Source organism: Ranitomeya imitator, chromosome 2, assembly GCF_032444005.1.
Source record: "Ranitomeya imitator isolate aRanImi1 chromosome 2, aRanImi1.pri, whole genome shotgun sequence".
NCBI lineage: Eukaryota > Metazoa > Chordata > Amphibia > Anura > Dendrobatidae > Ranitomeya > Ranitomeya imitator.
Genome location: NC_091283.1, coordinates 651240820 through 651263010, shown reverse-complemented (window position 1 = coordinate 651263010; position 22191 = coordinate 651240820). Strand labels below are relative to the sequence as shown.

Below are 22191 nucleotides of genomic sequence, written 5' to 3'. Positions count from 1 at the left end.
CTGATGTGCGATCACATCAGAGGACAGAGAATTACACTTTACTTTTTTTTTGCGGTCGCCGGTAAACAGTTAATTACCGGCGATCGCAAAACAGGGGTCGGTAATACCGACCCCGATCATGCTCTTTGGGGTCTCGGCTACCCCCGGCAGCCGAGACCCCAAAGATTCTCCCGGTGCCGGCCGGCGGGCGCACTGCGCATGCGCCCGCCATTTTGAAGATGGCGGCGCCCACCGGGAGACACGAGGAGCATCGGGGGAGCTAGGTGAGTATTGGGGGGCCACCTGGGACCCCTTTTCTCTGTCCTCCGATGTGCGATCACATCGGAGGACAGAGAAATTAAAAAGAGATCGCGTTTTTTGTTTTTTTTTTGCGATCGCCGGTAAACGGTTAATTACCGGCGATCGCAAATGCGGGGTGGGTTAAAAAACCCCCGAATCATGTTCTCTGGGGTCTCGGCTACCCTCGGCAGCCGAGACCCCGGAGAAAATCGGCCTCTGGGGGGCGCTATGGACTTTTTCCACAGCGCCGTTAATTAACGGCGCTGTGGTTTAAGTACCCTTAGTGGCCGCCGTTAAAAGGCGTATCGGCGGTCGCTAAGGGGTTAAACAACATTTTTGTGAAATAAAGAAAAGTTTACATATGACCACCTAATATTATCAAAGTCTGTGTAGTACCTGTGGGTTCAAAATGCTCACTATACCCCTGGATAAAATCATTAAGGGGTGCAGTTACCAAATGGGCTCATTTATGGGGGGTTTCCACTGTTTAGGCACATGAGGGCCTCTCCAAACGGGACATGACGCTCGCAAACGATTGCATTGAAGTTTGTGTTCCAGATCGTCATTCCTTCCTTTCTAAGCTCTGCCATGCACCCAAACAATTATATTCCCCCACATAAAGGGTATTGCCCTTCTCAGGAGAACTTGCACAACCATTTTCTTCTGTTACCTTTGTGAAAATAGACACTTTGAGGCTAAAAGTACGATTTTGTGGGAGAATATTGTCGTTATATTTTCACAGCTCTACATTATACTTCTGTGAAGCACCTTGTGGTTCAGGGTGCTCACCACACATCTAGATACATTACTTCAGGGGTTTAGGTTCCAAAATGGGGTCACTTGTGGGGGATTTCCACTGTTTAGACACATCAGGGGCTCTCCAAACGTGACATGTCCACTCTCGATTCCAGCCATTTTTGCATTCAAAAGTCAATTGGCGCTCCTTCCCTTGCGAGCTCTGCCATGCGCCCAAACAGTGGTTTTCCCTCACATATTGGGTATCTGCATACTCTGAAGAAAATTGACCTGAAAATATATTGTGCAATTTCTCTTGTTACTGTTGTGAAAATCAAAAGATTGGGGCTAAAAGATTTTGTGGAAAAAGTAAAATGTTATTTTTTTTTTCCACGTTGCTTTAGTTGCTGTTGAAGCACATGAAAGGTTAAATTGAATGAGGATTTGAGGGGTGCAGATTTTAGAATGATGTCACTTTTGTGGGAAAAAAGAGAAATTGCTGATCAACTGTTAACCCTTCTAACTAAGGGGAATGCTGAGTCCTCTATAACTCCTCCCACACCACTGATTGGCAGCTTTCTCCCAATACACAGTGTACCAATCAGTGGTGAGGGTGGGGTTGGACTAGGAGTCACAAAGGCATCTTGTTCTGTAATTCTAATCTCCTGCTTTTAAAACAGTGATTTCATTGACCCTACAGCAAACAGCCCTGTAAGTGATATATCACTGGAATCAGGCTCTCTTTCCCCACATCATGCTGCTCTCGGATTACATAATGGGAACAAGCTGACAGATTCCCTTTAAACACTTTGCACACAACTGCTATTTAGTTTTTACATTTTTTTTTTGTTTGTTTGTTTGTTTTTTACATAAGGGTCTTACCGGAGTAAGCATTTCAGTTGCAAAGTTTGCTATGCAATCCTTGTAAGATGCGAAATTGTGTGAAAGTGGTAATTAGTGACAACTACTGTGAAACACATATAGGGTCTTTCTGGTTCCACAATAGCTTTGAGTTGTATAGTATGATTATTTTTATCACTTTAATGGGAGTTCAGCTGTAGCACCCTAGGGTGGCCACTACATAGAATGCCTAGTTGTGCTTATCCGGCTTTGTATACTGTGCAAAGAGTTTGTATGTTCTCTCCGTGTTTGCGTGGGTTTCCTCCGGGCACTCCGGTTTCCTCCCACATTCCAAAGACATACTGATAGGGAATTTAGATTGTGAGCCCCATCGGGGACAGTGATGATAATGTGTGCAAAACTGTAAAGCGCTGCGGAATATGTTAGCGCTATATAAAAATAAAGATTATTATTATTATTATTATTACTGTGTACAGCCAGCCACTGTGGACACTACAATCAGCAGATCCTCGGAGCACCGTACATATTATCCCCATTGATCTGGTATTGAAGACCTATATGAAGTACCTGGAATCAATTTACATGACCGGGACATAATGGAGACATTGAATAAACCTTTAGACTTTTTTGTAAATACACCAATAACTGCAAGGTCTCTGCTAAATCTGCACTGTGACACAATGAATTTGTATCTGTGTGTCAGGTTCCCATAAGGTGTGAGGACATCACCGTCTATTTCTCCATGGAGGAGTGGGACTACATAGAAGGACACAAAGATCTGTACAAGGAAATTATTATGGAAAATCGGAAGACTCGCATGTTATCTGGTAGGAGGAGATTTTCTGTGCCTTTGTCTGTAAAGTTTTTGAAGACCTAATGTAACTTTTATAATACAAAGCCAAAAACTATATGGCTAAGGATATATACGGTATATATATATATATATATATATATATATATATATATATATATATATATATATATATATATATATATATATATATACATACATACTGTTTAAACCAGAATTTTAGAATTTTACATACACAATATAATAAGACACGTGAATGTTTTTCTCAATATCTGACATGAAATCAGAAGAAACCTTTCCCGTTTTAGGTCAATTAGGATTCCCATAATTATTAGTATTTGCCAAATGCCAGAATAATGAGAGAGAGAATGTTTTAAGGCATGTTTATTACTTACTGCAAAGTCAAAAGTTTACATACACTAAGATTACTATGCGTTTAACCCCTTCATGACCCAATCTTTTTTCGGTTTTGCATTTTCGTTTTTCGCTCCCCTCCTTCCCAGAGCCATAACTTTTTTATTTTTCCATCAATATGGCCACGTGAGGGCTTGATTTTTGCGGGACAAGTTTTACTTTTGAACGACATCATTGGTTTTACCATGTCGTGTACTAGAAAACTGGAAAAAAATTACAAGTGCGGTGAAATTGCAAAAAAAGTTCAATACCAATTTTTTGTTTGGCTTTTTTGCTAGGTTAACTAAATGCTAAAACTGACCTGCCATTATGATTGTCCAGGTCATTACGAGTTCATAGACACCAAACATGTCTAGGTTATTTTTTATCTAAGTGGTAAAACAAAATTCCAAACTTTGCTAAAAAAAAAAAAAAAATTGCACAATTTTCCGATACCCGTAGCGTCTCCATTTTTCGTGATCTGGGGTTGGGTGAGAGCTTATTTTTTGCGTTCCGAGCTGATGTGTTTAATGATACCATTTTGGTGCAGATACGTTCTTTTGATCGCCTGTTATTACATTTTAATTCAGTGTCGCGGCGACCAAAAAAACGTAAATCTGGCATTTCAATTTTTTTTTTCTCGCTACGCCATTTTAGCGATCAGATTATTTTTTAGATCAGGCGATTCTGAATGCGGCAATACCAAATATGTGTAGGTTAATAAACTTCTTGAATGTGGTTTTGAGCACCTTGAGGGGTGCAGTTTTTAGAATGGTGTCACTATTGGGTATCTTCTATCTTATAGACCCCTCAAAGTGACTTCAGATGTGATGTGGTCCCTAAAAAAATGGTGTTGTAAAAATGAGAAATCACTTTTCCACTTTTATCCCTTATAACTTCCTAACAAAAAAAAATTGTTCCAAAATTGTGCTGATGTAAAGTTGGAAAATTGCGACATTTTCAAAATTTTCGCCAAATTTCAGTTTTTTTTTTTTTTTTTTTTTTACAAATAAACATACCGCATATCAAAGAAATTTTACCACTATCATGAAGTACAGTATGTCACGAAAAAACAGTCTCAGAATCACCAGGATCTGTGGAAAGGTTCTAGAGCTATAACCTCATAAAGTGACAGTGGTCAGAATTGTAAAAATTGGTCTGCTCATTAAGGTGCAAACCACTTTTGGGGGTAAAGGGGTTAAAATTTATTTTTTTTATTTTCTACTATCTAAATAACATCAAGTACAGATATTATCAGGACAGTAAACATGCGATTATGCTACAGTGCAGGTTTTTTTTTTCTTCACTATGTACAGATATTCAGTATGTAAACTAGGGGGCAGGTCAGAGAGGGATCAGTGACCTGTCAGCAGTCTGCATTATGAATACCTAATCAGAGCTCCACATGAAGACCCCCACAGGCCGCCCCGGAGTACGAGCATATCATTAACTGAAAACTGACAATACAGATTAAACAACAACCACAAGACGGATTTCATCACCAGGTATCATTGTAATCAGTATAACGGCGCTTATCTAACACTGTGTGTAGGTTACTGTGCACAATCCTGCTGACAGGTTCCCTTTAACGGGAGCAATTTTTAAGGGGTCTGTTATGTCTTATAATATTGATGACCTATCGTCAACTACACAATAGAGTTGTGCTGTTCCTAATCCATTCATTCACTCTTTACATCCCATGGAAGCTGAAAACAGCTGATTGGTGGTGGTACCAAGTGTTGCACACCCACATCAATATATCGCAAGACAATCCCTTTGTCCCCTTCCTATCACAGCCATCTTTCAAGAGCCATCATTTTTTTTAATTCTTGACGATATATGAAAACTATAAAGACTAGGGGGTCGATTCATCAAATTCATCCACATTAGCGTAAAAGCTTTGAAATGTTGCAATTTTCTTGCTTTCTTGAACAGTGCAGAGTTGTGTGAACATTTTGCGACTTTTGTTTTTTTCACGCTATTTTGGATCAGCAACACCAAACTGGGTGGAGCTTTGAGGAGTGGGAGGGGCGATCAAATTAATCAAATGTGCTGGTGTCCAGTTGCAGTTTTGAGTGGCACTATTTAATTTCTTTAAAATTTCCATAAAATGGAAAAAAAAAAACACAATTTCAACATTTTTCACTAAGAGAGAAATAGCATAATATTTGATTACTTCACACTTTTACAGTTGTAACCTTCATCTCTTCCAGAATGCATTGCCTTAATCATGTATTGTGTTGCATTTTCATTTTACTGATAAATTAAGAAGCCCCTGCCTGTGTCAATGCTTCATGGGAGTTGTAAACTGGCAAACATGGGGACCTCTATTAGGGCCCCGGCTACCATGGCAGCCCATGAATGCAAAATACACACTGTTTAACTACATTCTTGCTATTGAAGATGGTTAAAAAGCTGCAAGATCGGAGCTAGCTTAGACTGGCTGTATAATACAAGGCCGGTCATACAAAGAAAATGGCTATTGGCCAAATGCTACTGCAGCCCACAGGTGTCTCTCTGGACTCCCCCTGTCCCTTCCGGTACACATGTATGGATGCTAGGACTTGCACTGGCTGCTCTAGTTGCTCCATATGTTCTTGAGAACAAATCTAAAGTGGCATGTAAAAGTTTGCGCACCATTGGTCAAATTTACTATTGTGAACAGTTAAGCAAGTTATTAGAGGGCTATATACTGTATATTAATTATTAATCTCCGGCTTGACTATTAATAATCAATATTCGGCTAATACCTCACCTGTTACTGCGATTCCTTTACACTATGCTCTACAAACGGCGACTGAGACAAAACCGTGTATCAGTAAAAGGTATTTATGACTCCCACGTGGATCCGGTGTACAGCTACAGTGAGCAGGAGCTGCATGCAGGCTGGGAGAAGGCTGCAGAGTACGGGACTGTGGAGGGGGAAACAGCGGAGGGGCATACAGGGACACGTAGGGAAGGGAAGAGGGGCTTTACCGGCGGGAAGCAGGAAGAGAGACAGAGCGCTGCCGCTGGATATTCAAATCCGGCGGGGCTCGCTCTCGTGTGGCCACGGCCCCCTGCATGTGTGCATGCAGGGCGCGAGTGTCATCACACAAAATGACATATAGCATGCGCGTTCCTGCACGCACTCATGTGCGACCTGGCAGCAGGGTACTTTGAAGTGCCAGGCGCCTACACTGATATGATTTTATCAGCACTGTCTCCTGGACCCCTTCAGGCAGGGGCTGCAGCCAGAACAAAGAATCTCTTTGATCCTTTTGTCCTAGCACTGTGGCCATCTCCTGACATGGTAATTAACCATGTTGGCATATAGCCACATACAACAGATGGACATCTGTCCATCTTCTATTGACATGCCCAGACTTTTCTGTGCTGGGCATATCTGCGTGGCATATGGAGGGGACATTGCTACATGTGGGGGACAATATTTTGAATATGGGGAAATTATATATACATATAAAGCTCTGGCAAAAATTAAGAGACTTCTGCAAAATTTTCAGTTTGTGTGATTTTTCTATTTTTGAGTAAAATGTTCTTTTATTCTATAAACTACTGACAACATGTCTCCGAAGTTCCAAGCAATAAATGTATTTATTTTTTGAAAATGAGTCAAAATAACAAAAAAATGCATTGCTTGCAGACCTCAAATAATGCAAAAAAAACAAGTTCATAATCATTTTTGAAACAACAATACTAATGTTTTAACTCCAGGAAGAGTTCTGAAATCAATATTTTGTGGAATAACCATAATTTTTAATCACAGCTTTCATGTGTTTTGGCATGCTTTCAACCAGTCTTTCACACTGCTTTTGGGTGAGCTTATGCCACTCCTGGTACAAAAATGTAAGCAGTTCTTCTTTGTTTGATAGCTTGTGACTATCCATCTTCCTCTTTATTACATTCCAGAGGTTTGCAATAGGATTCAGGTCTGGAGATTGGGCTGGCCATGACAGGGATTTGATGTGATGGTCCTTCATCCACACCTTGATTGACCTAGCTGTGTGGCATGGTGCATTGTCCTGCTGGAAAAAACAGTCCTCAGAGTTGGGGAACATTGCCTGAGCAGAAGGATTTAACTGTTTTCTAGGATAACGTTGTATGTGGCTTGATTCATACGTCCTTCGCAAAGAACAACCTGCCCAATTCCAGCCTTGCTGAAGCATCCCCAAATCATCACCGATCCTCCACCAAATTTTACAGTGGGTGCAAGACACTGTGGCTTGTACGCCTCTCCAGGTCTCCATCTAACCATTAGACGACTAGGTGTTGGACAAAGCTGAAAATTAGACTCATCAGAGATTACCTTACTCCAGTCCTTTATGGTCCAATCCTTAGAATCTTTGTTAAACTTCAGCCGGGCTCTCCTTTGCTTCTCATTGATGAAAGGCTTTTTTCTACCTTTACATGACATGAGTGCTGCCTCTAGGAGCCTGTTATGAACTGTTCTTGCCATGCACTTCACCCCAGCTGCCATTTGCCATTCCTTTTGTAGGTCACTTGATGCCATCCTGCGGTTGCTGAGTGACATTCGAATAAGATGATGGTCGTCCCGGTCAGTGGAGAGTCGTTTTTGCCGTCTGCCGGTCTGTTGCTATGTTGTCCCCAATGTCTGCTGCTTGACCTTGTTGTAATGGACTGCCGTCTTAGAAATTTTAAGGATGGAGGCATCATGGCGCTTACTGTGTCCTTCTGCTAGTAAAGCCAGAGTTGAGCCCTTCTTTTCCTCACTCAAGACTTTTCTTTTCAACTCCTTTGGCATGGTTACAAGTTATTTTTTTCATTCCTATTACTTTTGGGATATTACTAGCACTTGTTTTGCCATCCAGCTTGTCCTATTGCAAGAGGATTGTGAAGACCACAGCAGTGTTTTTTTATATTTTCCTTCGTTAACTAAGATTTGGTTCAGGTGATCACCTAATCAGAAGCACATTAAGTAGAATGAGGTGTACTCTGGTTGGAATTCAACTGACACTAGAATGGCTGTCAGACATGTAGAGATGGTGATTTTTATAAAACTGTGCAGTGGTCTTTTAATTTTTGCCAGAGCTGTATATACGAGTTATACACATACTATATGTATGTGTGGGTGTATGTGCGTGTATATATATATATATATATATATATATATATATATACTAGATGGTGGCCCGATTCTAACGCATCTGGTATTCTAGAATATGTATGGTATGTATGTTCGTTGCGCTGTGAGTGGGGGTTAAATTCCGTGCCAATATCGCTGATTGGTCACAGCCAGCTGGGTGCGACCAAACCGCGAAGCGTGGTTGAAATCCCGCACCAATTCGCGGCCGGACTGCATTTCACTGATTAGTCGTGCCCAGCCAACCGCGACCAATCACCGAAGCGGTGTTTAAATCCCGCGGCAATATCGCTGATTGGTCGCGGCTGGCCTGCATAGTATATAGCACTGCCACGTAGTATATAGCACAGTGATGTAGTATATAACACAGCCCACGTAGTATATTGCACAGCCACGTAGTATACAGCACAGGCACGTAGTATATAGCACAGCGATGTAGTATTTAACACAGCCCACGCAGTATGTAGCACAGCCACGTAGTATATAGCACAGGCACGTAGTATATAGCACAGCCCACTTAGTATATAGCACAGCAACGTAATGTATAGCAGCCAAGTAGTATATAATACAGACATCCACGTAGTATATAGCAGTCCTGTAGGATATAGCAGCCACGTAATATATAGCAGCCACGTAGTATATAGCACAGCATGTAGTATATAGCAGCCACATAGTATATAACACAGCCCACGTAGTATATAGCACAGCCACGTAATATATAGCAGCCACGTAGTATATAGCACAGCCACGTAGTATATAACACAGCCACATAGTATATAGCACAGCCATGTAGTATATAGCAGCCACGTAGTATATAGCAGCCACATAGTATATAACACAGCCCACATAGTATATAACACAGCCCACGTAGTATATAACACAGGCCACGTAGTATATAACACAGCGCACGTAGTATACAGCAGTGTTGGCACCATATCCCTGTGAAAAAAAAATAGTTATATACTCACCTTCCGTCGTCCACCGAAGCTGTCGGTCAGCAGCTTCCGTTCCTAGTGATGCATTGCAAAATTACCCAGATGACGTAGCGGTCTCGTGAGACCGCTAAGTCATCTGGGTAATTTCGCAATGCATCTCTGGGAACGGAAGCTGCCGAGAGCATCGGGAGGAGCGGGAAAGCTGCGGAGGCGACGGAAGGTGAGAATAGCATGATTTTTTATTTTTTTTTAATTATTTTTAACATGCATAGGCAGCATCAATAGTAAAAAGTTGGTCCGAGATGGGGCGACACACTGGTACTGACTGGAGGGGAGTAGGGAGGGGGCACTGACTGGACAGAAGTAGGGAGGGGCCAATTCGCGGCCCAGGATTTCTGTTACAGTCAGACAGACAGACGGAAGTACCTCTTAGACGATTATATAGATAGATATATATATATATATATATATATATATAAACAGTACAGACCAAAAGTTTGGCCACACCTTCTCATTTAAAGATTTTTCTGTATTTTCATGACTATGAAAATTGTACATTCACACTGAAGGCATCAAAATTATGAATTAACACATGTGGAATTATATACTTAACAAAAAAGTGTGAAACACTGAAAAAATGTGTTAGGTTCTTCAAAGTAGTCACCTTTTGCTTTGATGACTGCTTTGCACACCCGTGGCATTCTCTTGATGAGCTTCAAGAGGTAGTCACCGGGAATGGTTTTCAATTCACAGGTGTGCCCTGTCAGGTTTAATAAATGGAATTTCATGCCTTATAAATGGGGTTGGGACCATCAGTGTTGTGTTGTGCAGAAGTCTCGTGGATACACAGCTAATAGACCTACTGAATAGACTGTTATAATTTGTATTATGGCAAGAAAAAAGCAGCTAAGTAAAGAAAAACAAGTGGCCATCATTACTTTAAGAAATGATGGTCAGTCAGTCAGTCTGAAAAATTGGGAAAACTTTGAAAGTGTCCCCAAGTGCAGTGGCAAAAACCATCAAGGGCTACAAAGAAACTGGCTCACATGAGGATCGCCCAAGGAAAGGAAGACCAAGAGTCACCTCTGCTTCTGAGGATAAATTTATCCGAGTCACCAGCCTCAGAAATCGTAGGTTAACAGCAGCTCAGAAGAGAGACCAGGTCAATGCCACACAGAGTTCTAGCAGCAGACACATCTCTACAACAACTGTTAAGAGGAGACTTTGTGCAGCAGGCTTTCATGGCCTACCACAGCATCTTGCAGCGGCATTCTATTCCATCCAGTTTGCGTTTAGTTGGACCATAATTTATTTTTCAACAGGGCAATGACCCCAAACACACCTCCAGGCTGTGTAAGGGCTATTTAACCAAGAAGGAGAGTGATGGGGTGCCACGCCAGATGACCTGGCCTCAATAGTCACCAGACCTGAACCCAATCGAGATGGTTTGAGGTGAGCTGGACCGCAGAGTGAAGGCAAAAGGCCAACAAGTGCTAAGCATCTCTGGGAACTCCTTCAAGATTGTTGGAAGACCATTCCCAGTGACTACCTCTTGAAGCTCATCAAGAGAATGCCAAGAGTGTGCAAAGCAGTCATCAAAGCAAAAGGTGGCTACTTTGAAGAACCTAGAATATAAGACATCATTTCAGTTGTTTCACATATTTTTTAAGTATATAATTCCACGTGTCAATTCATAGTTTTGATGCCCTCATTGTGAATGTACAGTTTACATAGTCATGAAAATACAGAAAAATCTTTAAATGAGGTGTGTCCAAACTTTTGGTTTGTACTGTATGTATGTCTAAATATAATATATATATCTTGCATGCATGACTGGCATGCAAGTACATATATAAATGTACAACCTGAGGCACTTCCCTTTTACACAGGTTGAAGATTAGATTATCTCTAAAAGGTAAAAATGTTAAGAAAGAAGGAAAGACGCGCACTCTAGCTTAGGAGGTGCTGACTGAACGTGAAAATATTCCACTGACCGTAATCCAGAGGATAAACAGTCGCACTCAGAGTCTCATATAATTTGCAAAAAAAGGATTTATTTAAATCACCAGATAAAGAAAATTGCTTCACCGCAGTAGAGAAATGCAAACTATTCCATAAGGTAACGTTTCGACCATGTTACTGGTCTTTATCAAACCTTATAATAGAGATTCAGGGAAGCACCAGACAAGCTTACAATGGGATTTCAGTATTTATCAACTTTACACTACTCTACCCTTCCTTGAATCTCTATTATAAGGTTTGGTAAAGACCAGGGACTTATATGCAAATTATATAAGACTCTGAGTGCGACTGTTTATCCTCTAGGTAGAGGTAAAAATTACACATTTCCTTTGTATTTTAGGAAAAAAAATATTTTCATCATTTACATTTTAAAAGCTACAAAAACAAATAAGCCGATGCAAACATTTTGGCACCCTGAATGGTTAGTGCCTAGTAGTACCCTGTTTTAAAAGAAACACAGCTTGTAAACATTTTTTTGTTTGAGGGATTTTCATTCATTATTCCTTGAAAAATTCTTCCAGCTCTGTGAGATTGCTGTGTCTTCTTGCATGCGCTGCTATTTTGAGGTCTAATCACAAACTTTCAATGCTGTTCAGATCAGGGGACTGTGAGGGCCATTGTAAAACCTTTAACTGGCACCTTTTTAGGTACTCTATTGTGGATTTTGACATGTGTTTAGGATCATCCTTTTGTAGAATCCATCCTCTTTTCAACTGCTGCTTTTTTTTTTTTTTTTTACAGATGGTGTTATGTTTGCATCAAGAATCTGTTGAAATTTCATTGAATCCCTTCTTCCTGAAATTTCATTGAATCCCTTCTTCCTTCTACCCATGAAATGTTCCTCATGCCATTGGATGCAACACAAACCGAAAGCATGATTCATCCACCGCATGCTTAATTGTTGGGAAGATGTTCTTATTTTTTTTTCTCCATACATAGCTTTGATTAATTGTGGCCAAATAGTTCTATTTAACCTCATTGGTCCACATAACTTTTTTCTAAAATGCATCAGGCTTGTTTAGATGTGCTTTTGCATACTTTTGACTCTGAATTTTATGGTGTGGACGCAAGAGAGTTTTTCTTCTGATGACTCTTCCATGAAGGCCATATTTGTGCAGGTGTCTCTGAACAGTAGAACAATGTACCACAACTCCAGAGTCTGATAAATCTTTCTGAAGGTCTTTAGAAGTCAAACCTCCACCATTTTCATTTTCAGAGTGCTAGGCAGCTGCTTAAGAAAACCCATGGCTGCTGGTTTTTAGCACAAGGTTAGAGGAGGCTGCGTTTTCATAAAACAGGGAAATTTGCATCACCTGGCCTTTCCTATTCATGGTAGTGAACATGCGTTAACCCTAACAAGCTAATTAGGGAATTAAGGTCTGAAACCTTCATTGAATCATAGAACCATAGAATGTTAGCATTGGAAGGGACCTCAAGGGTCATTGTGTCCAACCCTCTGCTCAATGCAGGATTCACTAAAACAGTTCAGACAGATGCCTATCTAGCCTCTATTTGAAGACTTCCATTGAAGGAGAACTCGCCACCTCTTGTGGTAGCCGATTCCACTCATTGATCACCCTCACTGTCAATTTGTTTTTTCTAATATCTAATCTGTATCTTGTCCCTTTCAGTTTCATTCTATTGCTTCTCGTGTTTCCATGTGCAAATGAGAATAAGGATGATCCCTCTACACTGTGACATTCCTTCAGATATTTGTAGGCAGCTATTAAGTCTCCTCTTAGCCTTCTTTTTTTGCAATCTGAACATTCCCAGATCCTTTAACCTTGTTCCTTGTAGGATATAGTTGGCAGTCCGCTCACCATCCTGGTAGCTCTTCTCTGAACTCCAGTTTTTCAATTTTTTTTTTAAATGTCATGTCCAGAACTGGACACAGTATTCCAGATGAGGCCTGAACAATGAGGAGTAGAGGGGGATAATTACATCATGTTATCGAGACATTATGCTTGTCTTAATACATCCTAGAACTGTGTTTGTCTTTTTTGCTGCTGCATCACACTGTTGACTTATGTGCAGCTGTGATCTATTAGTATACCCAAGTCTTTTTCACATGTACTGTTGCTTAGTTCTATTCCTCACTGGGGCCAGGACAGAGCCTTGTGGTACTCCACTTGAAACACTCTTCCAACTGGATGTGCAACTATTTGTTACCACTCTTTGAGTATGATCACTGAGCCAGTTATAATGCTTAGCTGAAGATGAGATATACTATATCTTCCGCATTTGCCGGCCCGCAGCATTGCTCCACTAATGCCACTGCCAGCTTCCTGAAGAAGGGACCATGCTTCCTGTGAACCCACTCCATCCCCACCAGCACCCAGGTAAGATACCTTAAATTCAAACTATAAGACCCCAGTCTTATAAAAAATCTTTGTTTTCCTATTTTCAACCCTAAAATAAGGGGTGCATCTTTTGTTCTGGTGCGTCTTATAGTCCAAAAAATACATTATATATTTTGTCTAAAATACAAAGGAAACCTGTTATCTTTAACTTTAGGCCTATTATTACCGATAATTTCATCTTCAACTTGCTTAACTGCTCACAATAACAGTAATTTTGACCAGGGGTGCCCAAACTTTTACATGCCACTCTATCTTCATCTCAACAGATATCAAGGTAAAGTTGCGTTGCCCTCAAATATTAGATGACCAGGTTACCTGTCAAAATAAATGGCTCAGCTCATCTAATGCATCTGTGTGTGGCTAGCTTAAAAATTCTGTTCGGATCCAATCCTGATATTGTCTATTAAAAAAATATTTTTGTATGTGAAATGGTAGAGAAATCTCCTTCACCTGATGATCCTATAGAAATAATGTATTCAGTCACCATGTGTGTCTTCTACAGTTGAATCCAGTAATGAGGAAATAGAGTGTCATCATCTACTATATTTTGAGGATTATCAAGATGAAAATCAGAACGTCCTGCAGGATGATCAGGTAGATAGAGCCAAAAATGCTTTATATATCATGTGTTTGATCTCATGTCATTAAAGAGGCCACAGTTGGTCCATGTATGATCTCCGGACGCCCCACTACTGGCTGTTCCAGTCATGCTTTTTGTGCTTTTAGAAGCTGTAATGTGCATGGGGTAGTCTAAGTTTCAATATTCTCTGGAGCGTTGAAACGCCATCCAGTAACACCATGTTTTGTAAAAGGCATCATCATATCATATTTGTTGTAAAGAGAAGCCTTCAGATCCTCCATGTACATTAAGTCCTTAACCTTAAAAATTCAGAAGGACATACTTAGTGGATTTGTTGTCTTCCAAAATAGAACTATTCAGTCTCTGGCAGCCATCACCAGAAATCTTGAGAGTGAACGTTTATAGGAGGAAGCAGAAGTCTTGCAAAGCTGAAGCAGAAACAGTTCAGGACCCATTTACTAGTCTAATCATGCTTTTCACATCAGTCTAGAAGGATTGTAGAACTGGGCAGGACAAAAAGATATGGAAACATTGTCCTCATGACATCTACATCTCCAACACACAAGATCAGTGGAGTCAAATACTTAATTTAGTTGGAACCCTATAGCATCTGGACCATTTTTATAATTCGATTCTTTCAGATATGAGCCAAGGACAGTACCATAACCCTTTGATCGGGAAAAAGAGAAATGCCCAAATCATCCTCCCACTGGGTTAAGAATCCATAGGTTGGCTGATCTGCTGGATTAACAAGCAGGGAATAGACAATGGATAATGTATGGTTTGATTGTACCTACTTTCACACAGAGGTGCTGCCTAGGCCTTATTGTGGTGGCACACACACGGAGAGGGGGACGTCAGATTTAGGGAGGTAAGTAGATGACGGGAGCAGAAGTTATTCAGTTTGGGAAAGGTTGAGTTTCAGATAGAGAGCGGACATGATGGAGACTGCATACAGACAGTCACTGGTATTCTGTAGTACAGCTGGGTTACGATGAAGTATATAGTTGTGTATCATCTGTATAAAGATGGTGCTGAAAGCCAAATTTGCTGGTGGTCTGACTAATTGGTACTGTGTAGAGAGAGAAGAGAATAGGGCCAAGGACTGAACCCCGAGAGTCACAATAGTGGAAGAAAAAGGTGAAAAAGTGGAGTAAGGAAATCATACAGTGAAGGAGCAGTCAGAAAGATAGGAATAGAACCAGGAGAGAGCAATTTTCTTTATGCCAATTGAGTGGAGCATAGAGTAGGAGATGGTGGTCAACAGTGTCTCAGATGTTGAAAGCTGTGAGAGCCCAAGAGAAGTGGTTAGAGATTGAAGCTGCAAATGGTGAGGTGGGACTGTTTATGGGGATGTTGAGATCTCCCAGGATAAGGTTTGGTAATTCTGAGGACATGAAGTGTGGCAGCCAGGCAGAAAACTGGTCAAGGAACTGGGTGGGTGAGCCTGGGATACAGTATATGACCTCTACTCTGAGGGAAAGAGGATGGAAGAGCCTGATGGTGTGGATCTTAAAACAATAGAATGCAAGTAATGGCCATCTCAGGTGTTGAGGGTCGACTTCCATTCATCTCCTTGACATATTGGGATCAGGGTGTATGCCCCGTGAAGGTCGAGCTTTGTGAAAACTCTTGAACCTTTAAGTTGATCGAACACAATGAGGGGCAGGGGGTGTTTATTCTTGTTAGTAATTTGGGTGAGGCCCCTGTAATCAATACAGGGTCGCAGATAACCGTCCTTTACTCGGACTCCCATGACAGCACGACAGAGAGAGGGGATCCACCCATTAGGAACAGGAAACCTACAGATACAAAAGGGCGGTACCTCTCCCTTGCCTCAGTTGGTTTCCTGTTCCTGAGGGGACGGGTGCCTACAGACGAAGGAGCCCAGGCCGGCCGATTACGGTAGCGGGGGGGTCTCCTACCTCGGCCGGTGCGGAGATCCCTGGAGACACCACGGTGGTCCTTGCTGGATTACACGTCAGTGGTGTTCGCAGCAGGGAGCGGAGTCCGGAGGATTTCCTGCATCCATCAGTGTCGGCGCAGGTAAGTATTCCCATTGGTGGTGCAGCGGTGCGGCATGGCTGCGGGTGCCGGGCTCCGATGTGTGGGCGAGCTCCGGAGCGCTGCCGATCCGTCCCCGGCGTCCTGCACCGCTCTCAGCGTGTGCTGGAGCGTTTCCGGGTGCGGTGACGTAGGGGGGCGGAGTCTGGTAGCCGCTTCCGGGTCGCCGGGCGTCTGCGCATGCGCGGGCGTTCCAAGATGGCGGCGCCCATCGCATCTGAGCGCCGGTTCATCATTCAGCCCTCTGCCCTCCTGGCTGTGTCCAGGAACCAATAGGGATAGCGCTGGCCTATCTGCTGACCGGATCCAAGGGGGATATAAGCAGGTCACAATTTCAGAACCATGCTTTTGGTCGTAATCCGTCATGGAGAGTGGTGGTGAGCAGCAGCAGCAGCTGTCAGACGAGATGCGTCAGAAGCCCAAAAAGGATAGAGGCGACCAACCTAGTCGGAAAAGCTCATCCGAACAGGGATCCAGAGCTTCGTCTAGGAAAGAACCCCCTCGGATTCCGGTATTTGACTTGGGCGCACGGGTAAGTGATCTACGTGAAAGTTCACTCTGTGACGCGGGGCCCTTATACTTTATCTTTCCAGGGGAAGAAAAGTACGGAAAAATCCAAGCATAAGGAGTGTGCCCTCTGTGGAGTCCCCTTACCCGACTCCTGTACTAAAAAGTTATGTGCCCCCTGTATACAACAGACGGTGAGGTCTACAGGAGTGGTTGGGTGGAAGTGACCTTAGGTCAGATAGTAGTTATCACCTATATTGTCCTCCCCCAGGTAGCAGAAGAGTCCGTGAGTACGGCAAATTTAAAAGAAATGATCCGGCTGGAAGTAAGGGAGTCATTACGATCCCTATCCCAAGCGGAAGGCCCGAAGCATAGGACCCCTGTGGACTCTAATTCATCAGAAGAGGAAAGAGAAGAAAATATTTATCTCTCTAGTCCTTTCTCCTCTTCATCAGATGAAGAGTCTGGACGATTTTGTCTACCCTTAGATAAGATTGACAAGGTAGTCAAATCAGTTAGGGGCACGATGGGTATAGAGGAACCCAAATCACAGCCCTCCAAACAAGAGTTAATGTTTAGTGGGTTAGATCGTAAGAGACATAGGTCTTTTCCGGTAAATGAGAAGATCAAAGAATTGATACTCCGTGAATGGAAAAAACCTGAAAAAAAGGGGGCCTTACCGCCAGCTTTAAAACGAAGGTATCCCTTTGATGATCCGGTGGTGGAGACATGGGATATAGCTCCGAGGTTGGACGCGGCCGTAGCAAAGGCGTCAAAGAAAGCCTCATTACCCTTTGAGGATATGGGGTCCCTCAAAGATCCCCTAGACAGAAAGGCGGATATCTTTCTTAAAGGTACCTGGGAGATGGCGGCTGGATCCCTCAGACCAGCAGTGGCCACAGCATGCACAGCCAGATCATTAATGGTCTGGCTAGATCAATTAGAGTCTCAGCTGAAGGATGGCGCATCCAGAGATTCTATTTTGAAAGCGCTTCCGACAATTCAGAATGCTGCAGCCTTCCTATCGGATGCTTCTGTGGACTCTGTCAGAATGGCGGCCAGAGCAGCAGGTCTATCTAACGCGGCTCGCAGGGCCCTATGGTTAAAGTGCTGGTCAGGGGACATCCAGTCCAGAACTAAGCTCTGCGCCATTCCGTGCGAGGGACAGTATCTCTTCGGTCCAATGCTGGACGAGTTACTGGAAAAGGCAAGCGATGATAAAAAGAAGTTCCCAAGTCTGTACTCTGCATCCTACCGCCGACCCTTCAGTCGAAGAAGATTTGGTCGTGGGAAGAAACGCGGGTCCTCTCCCACTAGAGAGAGTTTCAGATGGGAAGACAGACGCGGTAGAGGTACGGGATATATGTTTCGCCGTTCCTCAAAGGATCAGAAAAAACCAGACCAATGACTAGCAATCCCTGTGGGGGGCAGACTGTCAGCATTCTCCTCAGCATGGCTTGACATAACGAACAGTAGATGGGTCAGAGGCATTGTTACTGAAGGTCTTAAGCTGGACTTCAATCATTGGCCTCGGGATAAATTCAAATTAACCCCTTATCGTTCCTCCCCCCCTGGAGCAAGCAGCCCTAGAGGCTGAAGTCATGAACTTATGCGCCAAGAATGTATTGGTGGAAATTCCAGATTCAGAAAAAGGAAGGGGATTTTATTCTCCGCTTTTTCTGATCAAAAAGCCAGATGGATCGTTTAGAACGATCATTAATCTAAAGCGTCTTAATGAATTCCTGGTTAATGAATCCTTCAAAATGGAAACGGTTAATTCAGCAATAAAGATATTGTTTAAACACTGTTTTATGGTAGTTGTAGATCTTAAAGATGCATACTATCATGTTCCAATACATGAAGATTTCCAAAAATTCCTGAGAGTAGCGGTGTCAATGGAGGGTAGCATTCACCATTTCCAGTTCAGAGCGCTCCCCTTTGGCTTATCAGCAGCTCCTAGAGTGTTCACAAAGCTAGTGGCTGAGGTTATGGCGCACTTGCGAGAGTCCGACATCCTGATCATTCCCTACTTGGATGACTTCCTTATAGTAGGGAGCTCAGCAGACCATTGCCTGTCCCAGTTAGAATCAGCCACATCCAGACTGGAGCGTCTGGGGTGGATCATAAATTATGAGAAATCCCGTTTACAGCCTCAAAAAATACAAAGATTCTTAGGTCTATCATTAAACTCAGAAACACAACAATGTTGTCTTCCACTCGACAAATCTTTACATATTCAGCAACAGGTGTCTAAGGCAATTGACAAACCATCCATGACCCTTAGACAGGCTATGTCTCTATTGGGTTCCTTAACTTCCTGCATTCCCGCTGTCCGTTGGGCCCAATTCCACACCAGACCATTACAAGCTGAGGTGCTGGTTAATGACAAAATCTTACAGGGGTCCCTGCAGAGTCAGGTTACTTTAGGTCCAAAAGCACTCACATCTCTTAAGTGGTGGCTAGTCAGTGAAAACTTATCGGCGGGGGTTCCCTTGATGTCTCAGGTAACACGTGTGGTAACTACTGATGCTAGCCCTGCGGGTTGGGGAGCACACATGGATGACATTATGGTTCAGGGTCTATGGCCCCCTTCCCTAATATCAGCCTCCTCCAACCAGAAAGAATTAATGGCAGTAGAGCTTTCAGTGAAAAAATTCCTCTCATATCTGCAGGGTCATCATGTCAAGATCCTATCGGACAACCGGGTGACGGTCGCGTACATAAATCATCAGGGTAGAACTCATTCCGAGTCACTGATGAGAGTGACGGATCGTCTGTTCCAGACAGCAGAGAATCACTTTTTATCCCTATCCGCACTGCACATAAGAGGAAAGGAAAACGTCAAAGCGGACTTTCTAAGCCGCAACACCTTGAGACAAGGGGAGTGGTCCCTAAACAATTGCGTGTTCGATCAGATTGTCCACAAATGGGGACATCCAGATGTAGATCTATTTGCTACCAGGGACAACCGGAAGACAACAAAATTCTGTTCCCTAAATCCCAGGGAGAATCCTCTAGCCGTAGACGCTTTCCTGATCAATTGGGATTTTCAGCTGGCATACGCATTTCCTCCACTAGGCCTATTACCCTTGGTAGTCAGGAAGATAAGGGAAGATCGAGCCAGAGTTATATTGATTGCCCCATTCTGGCCCAGAAGGGCCTGGTTCACTTGGCTCAGGATCATGTCAGTGGAGGATCCCTGGGTACTTCCGGAGATTCCGGATTTGCTCTACCAGGGGCCGATCAGTCATCCGCAAGTAAAGAACCTTCATTTAACGGCATGGACTTTGAAAGGGCGTTACTGAAAAACAAAGGGTTCTCCCCGAGTTTGATTGAAACCCTTATGAAAAGTAGGAAGCAGATAACCACAACAATCTACGCTAGAACCTGGCGAAAGTTTCTGGCCTCTTCTGATTTCAATTTAGAAGAAGGAATACCTGTAAAACAAATTTTAGAATTCCTGCAAAAAGGCTTAGAACTAGGTCTATCCACTAGTACTCTAAAGGTACAGGTCTCGGCCCTAGGGGCTCTATTCTCCTGTAACATTGCCAATAATTACTGGATCTCAAGGTTCATTAAGGCATCTAGTAGATCTAGACCCATTCAGAAAGATAGATCTATGCCTTGGGATCTCAACTTAGTCCTATCAGCATTGACTAAAGAGCCATTTGAACCTTTGCAAACAGCTTCAATTAAGGCGCTATCCCTTAAGACAGCATTTCTGGTAGCAATTACATCTGCCCGTAGAGTAGGAGACATACAAGCTCTCTCCAGGGTATCCCCTTATACAGAGTTTCTACCAGACAGAGTAATCCTCAGACCGGACCCAGCCTATTTACCAAAAGTATCATCACGGTTTCACAGGTCACAAGAGATAATCTTACCATCCTTCCTCCCTAATCCTGCTAACCCTAAGGAAGAACTACTCCATACATTAGACGTTAGGAGATGCCTGCTAGAATACATCTCTGTTACCGACACATGGAAGAAAGATGATGCATTATTTTTATCTTTCCAAAATCCTAGAAAGGGACTTAGGGTATCAAAATACACATTAGCAAAGTGGATTAGGGAGGCTATCTCTTTGGCTTATACTGCAGGTGGGGGTCCGGCTCCGCAGAATCTGAGGGCGCATTCCACCAGGGCCATGGCTACATCCTGGGCGGAAAAATCTGGAGTATCAATCGACCAGATATGTAAGGCGGCCACATGGTCATCCCCGTCCACCTTCTTTAAGCACTATAGGTTGGATTTGGGGGCTTCCTCTGATCTCACATTCGGGTTAAGGGTGCTACAGGCCATAGTCCCTCCCTAAGGTACCTTACATCTCTGTAATTCTCTCTGTCGTGCTGTCATGGGAGTCCGAGTAAAGCATTAAGCTACTTACTGGTAGCGGCGTTTCTCGGAGGCCCATGACAGCACCCTTAGTTCCCTCCCTATTCACTGGGGGTTGCACTTCCTATAGATGTATATATCTCACTCAGGATACCAGTTCCAAATATATAGCTGGAAATTTGTATATAATCTGTATATAATTGTATATAGTGTATATTTTTTGTGCCACTAACCGCGGTAGTCCTCTCAAGACTCTGAAATACAACTGAGGCAAGGGAGAGGTACCGCCCTTTTGTATCTGTAGGTTTCCTGTTCCTAATGGGCGGATCCCCTCTCTCTGTCGTGCTGTCATGGGCCTCCGAGAAACGCCGCTACCAGTAAGTAGCTTAATGCTTTCTCTACATGAAAAAAAACCTTCTCCATGGGGGGAGGAAGATTTCCAGATAAATCAATGGGCAAGATTCTCTTCAATATACTCAGACATGGCATGGGTCTCAGCCAGCGACAGGGAATAGATTCAGCCTCATGAATGGGAAGTGCCTGGTAGAAGGTCAATATGACTGTCATACAGCCTATGAGGTGTTAGCATCTCAGCCTCCTTTTTATCAAAGATGTTAGCGTATGTCCAGTATGCAGCAGACAAACCAGGTAGATACAGAAGCCGAAGGTCGAGCAGAATGAATGGGAACTAATCCTCTCTCCCAGCACTCCTGACCCCAAGTACTTGTCCAGATCTCCAATCCAAGACTGGTTCATGTTTTCACAGCCATGGCAGACCGAGAGGCAGAGGGTGTGACAGCACATAGAGATTAACCTTCTCTGAGTATAGCATTCCTACTCGGAGTTCCACAAGCTCGGTCACGAATGGGATGGTTTTGAAAAGGAGTTTACCATCCACAGAAAAGAAAAACAAACAATTCCTGAATTGCTGTTTTTTGTTCATTCTGCCTCCCAAAAATCGTAATAGAAAACAAAATGTTACGTAACAGAAAATGATACCAATAAATAAGTCAACTAGTCCTGAAAAAAAACAAGCCCTCCCATGACTCTGTCGGCAGAAATATGTAAACTTATTGCTCTCAAAATGGCTATGCAAAATCTTGTTTTTGCAAAAAAATATAAAGTGTGTTTTAGTTTGTGACAGCAGCCAAACAGAAAAGCTATATCAATCTGGTATAGCGCTGGAATCGCACCGACCCGAATAACAG

At 42.8% G+C, this 22191-nt stretch overlaps 1 protein-coding gene across 2 annotated transcripts in view; it reads left to right on the top strand.

Annotated features, from left to right (window-relative positions):
- LOC138667074 (zinc finger protein ZFP2-like) overlaps window positions 1-22191 on the top strand; it is a 163267-nt gene that overhangs the window by 74881 nt on the left and 66195 nt on the right. For both annotated transcript variants that reach the window (XM_069755345.1, XM_069755344.1), the window contains 2 exons: window positions 2579-2702; window positions 14000-14091. In XM_069755345.1, coding sequence (XP_069611446.1) covers window positions 2579-2702; window positions 14000-14091 — 216 coding nt within the window. The remainder of the gene's footprint in view (window positions 1-2578; window positions 2703-13999; window positions 14092-22191) is intronic.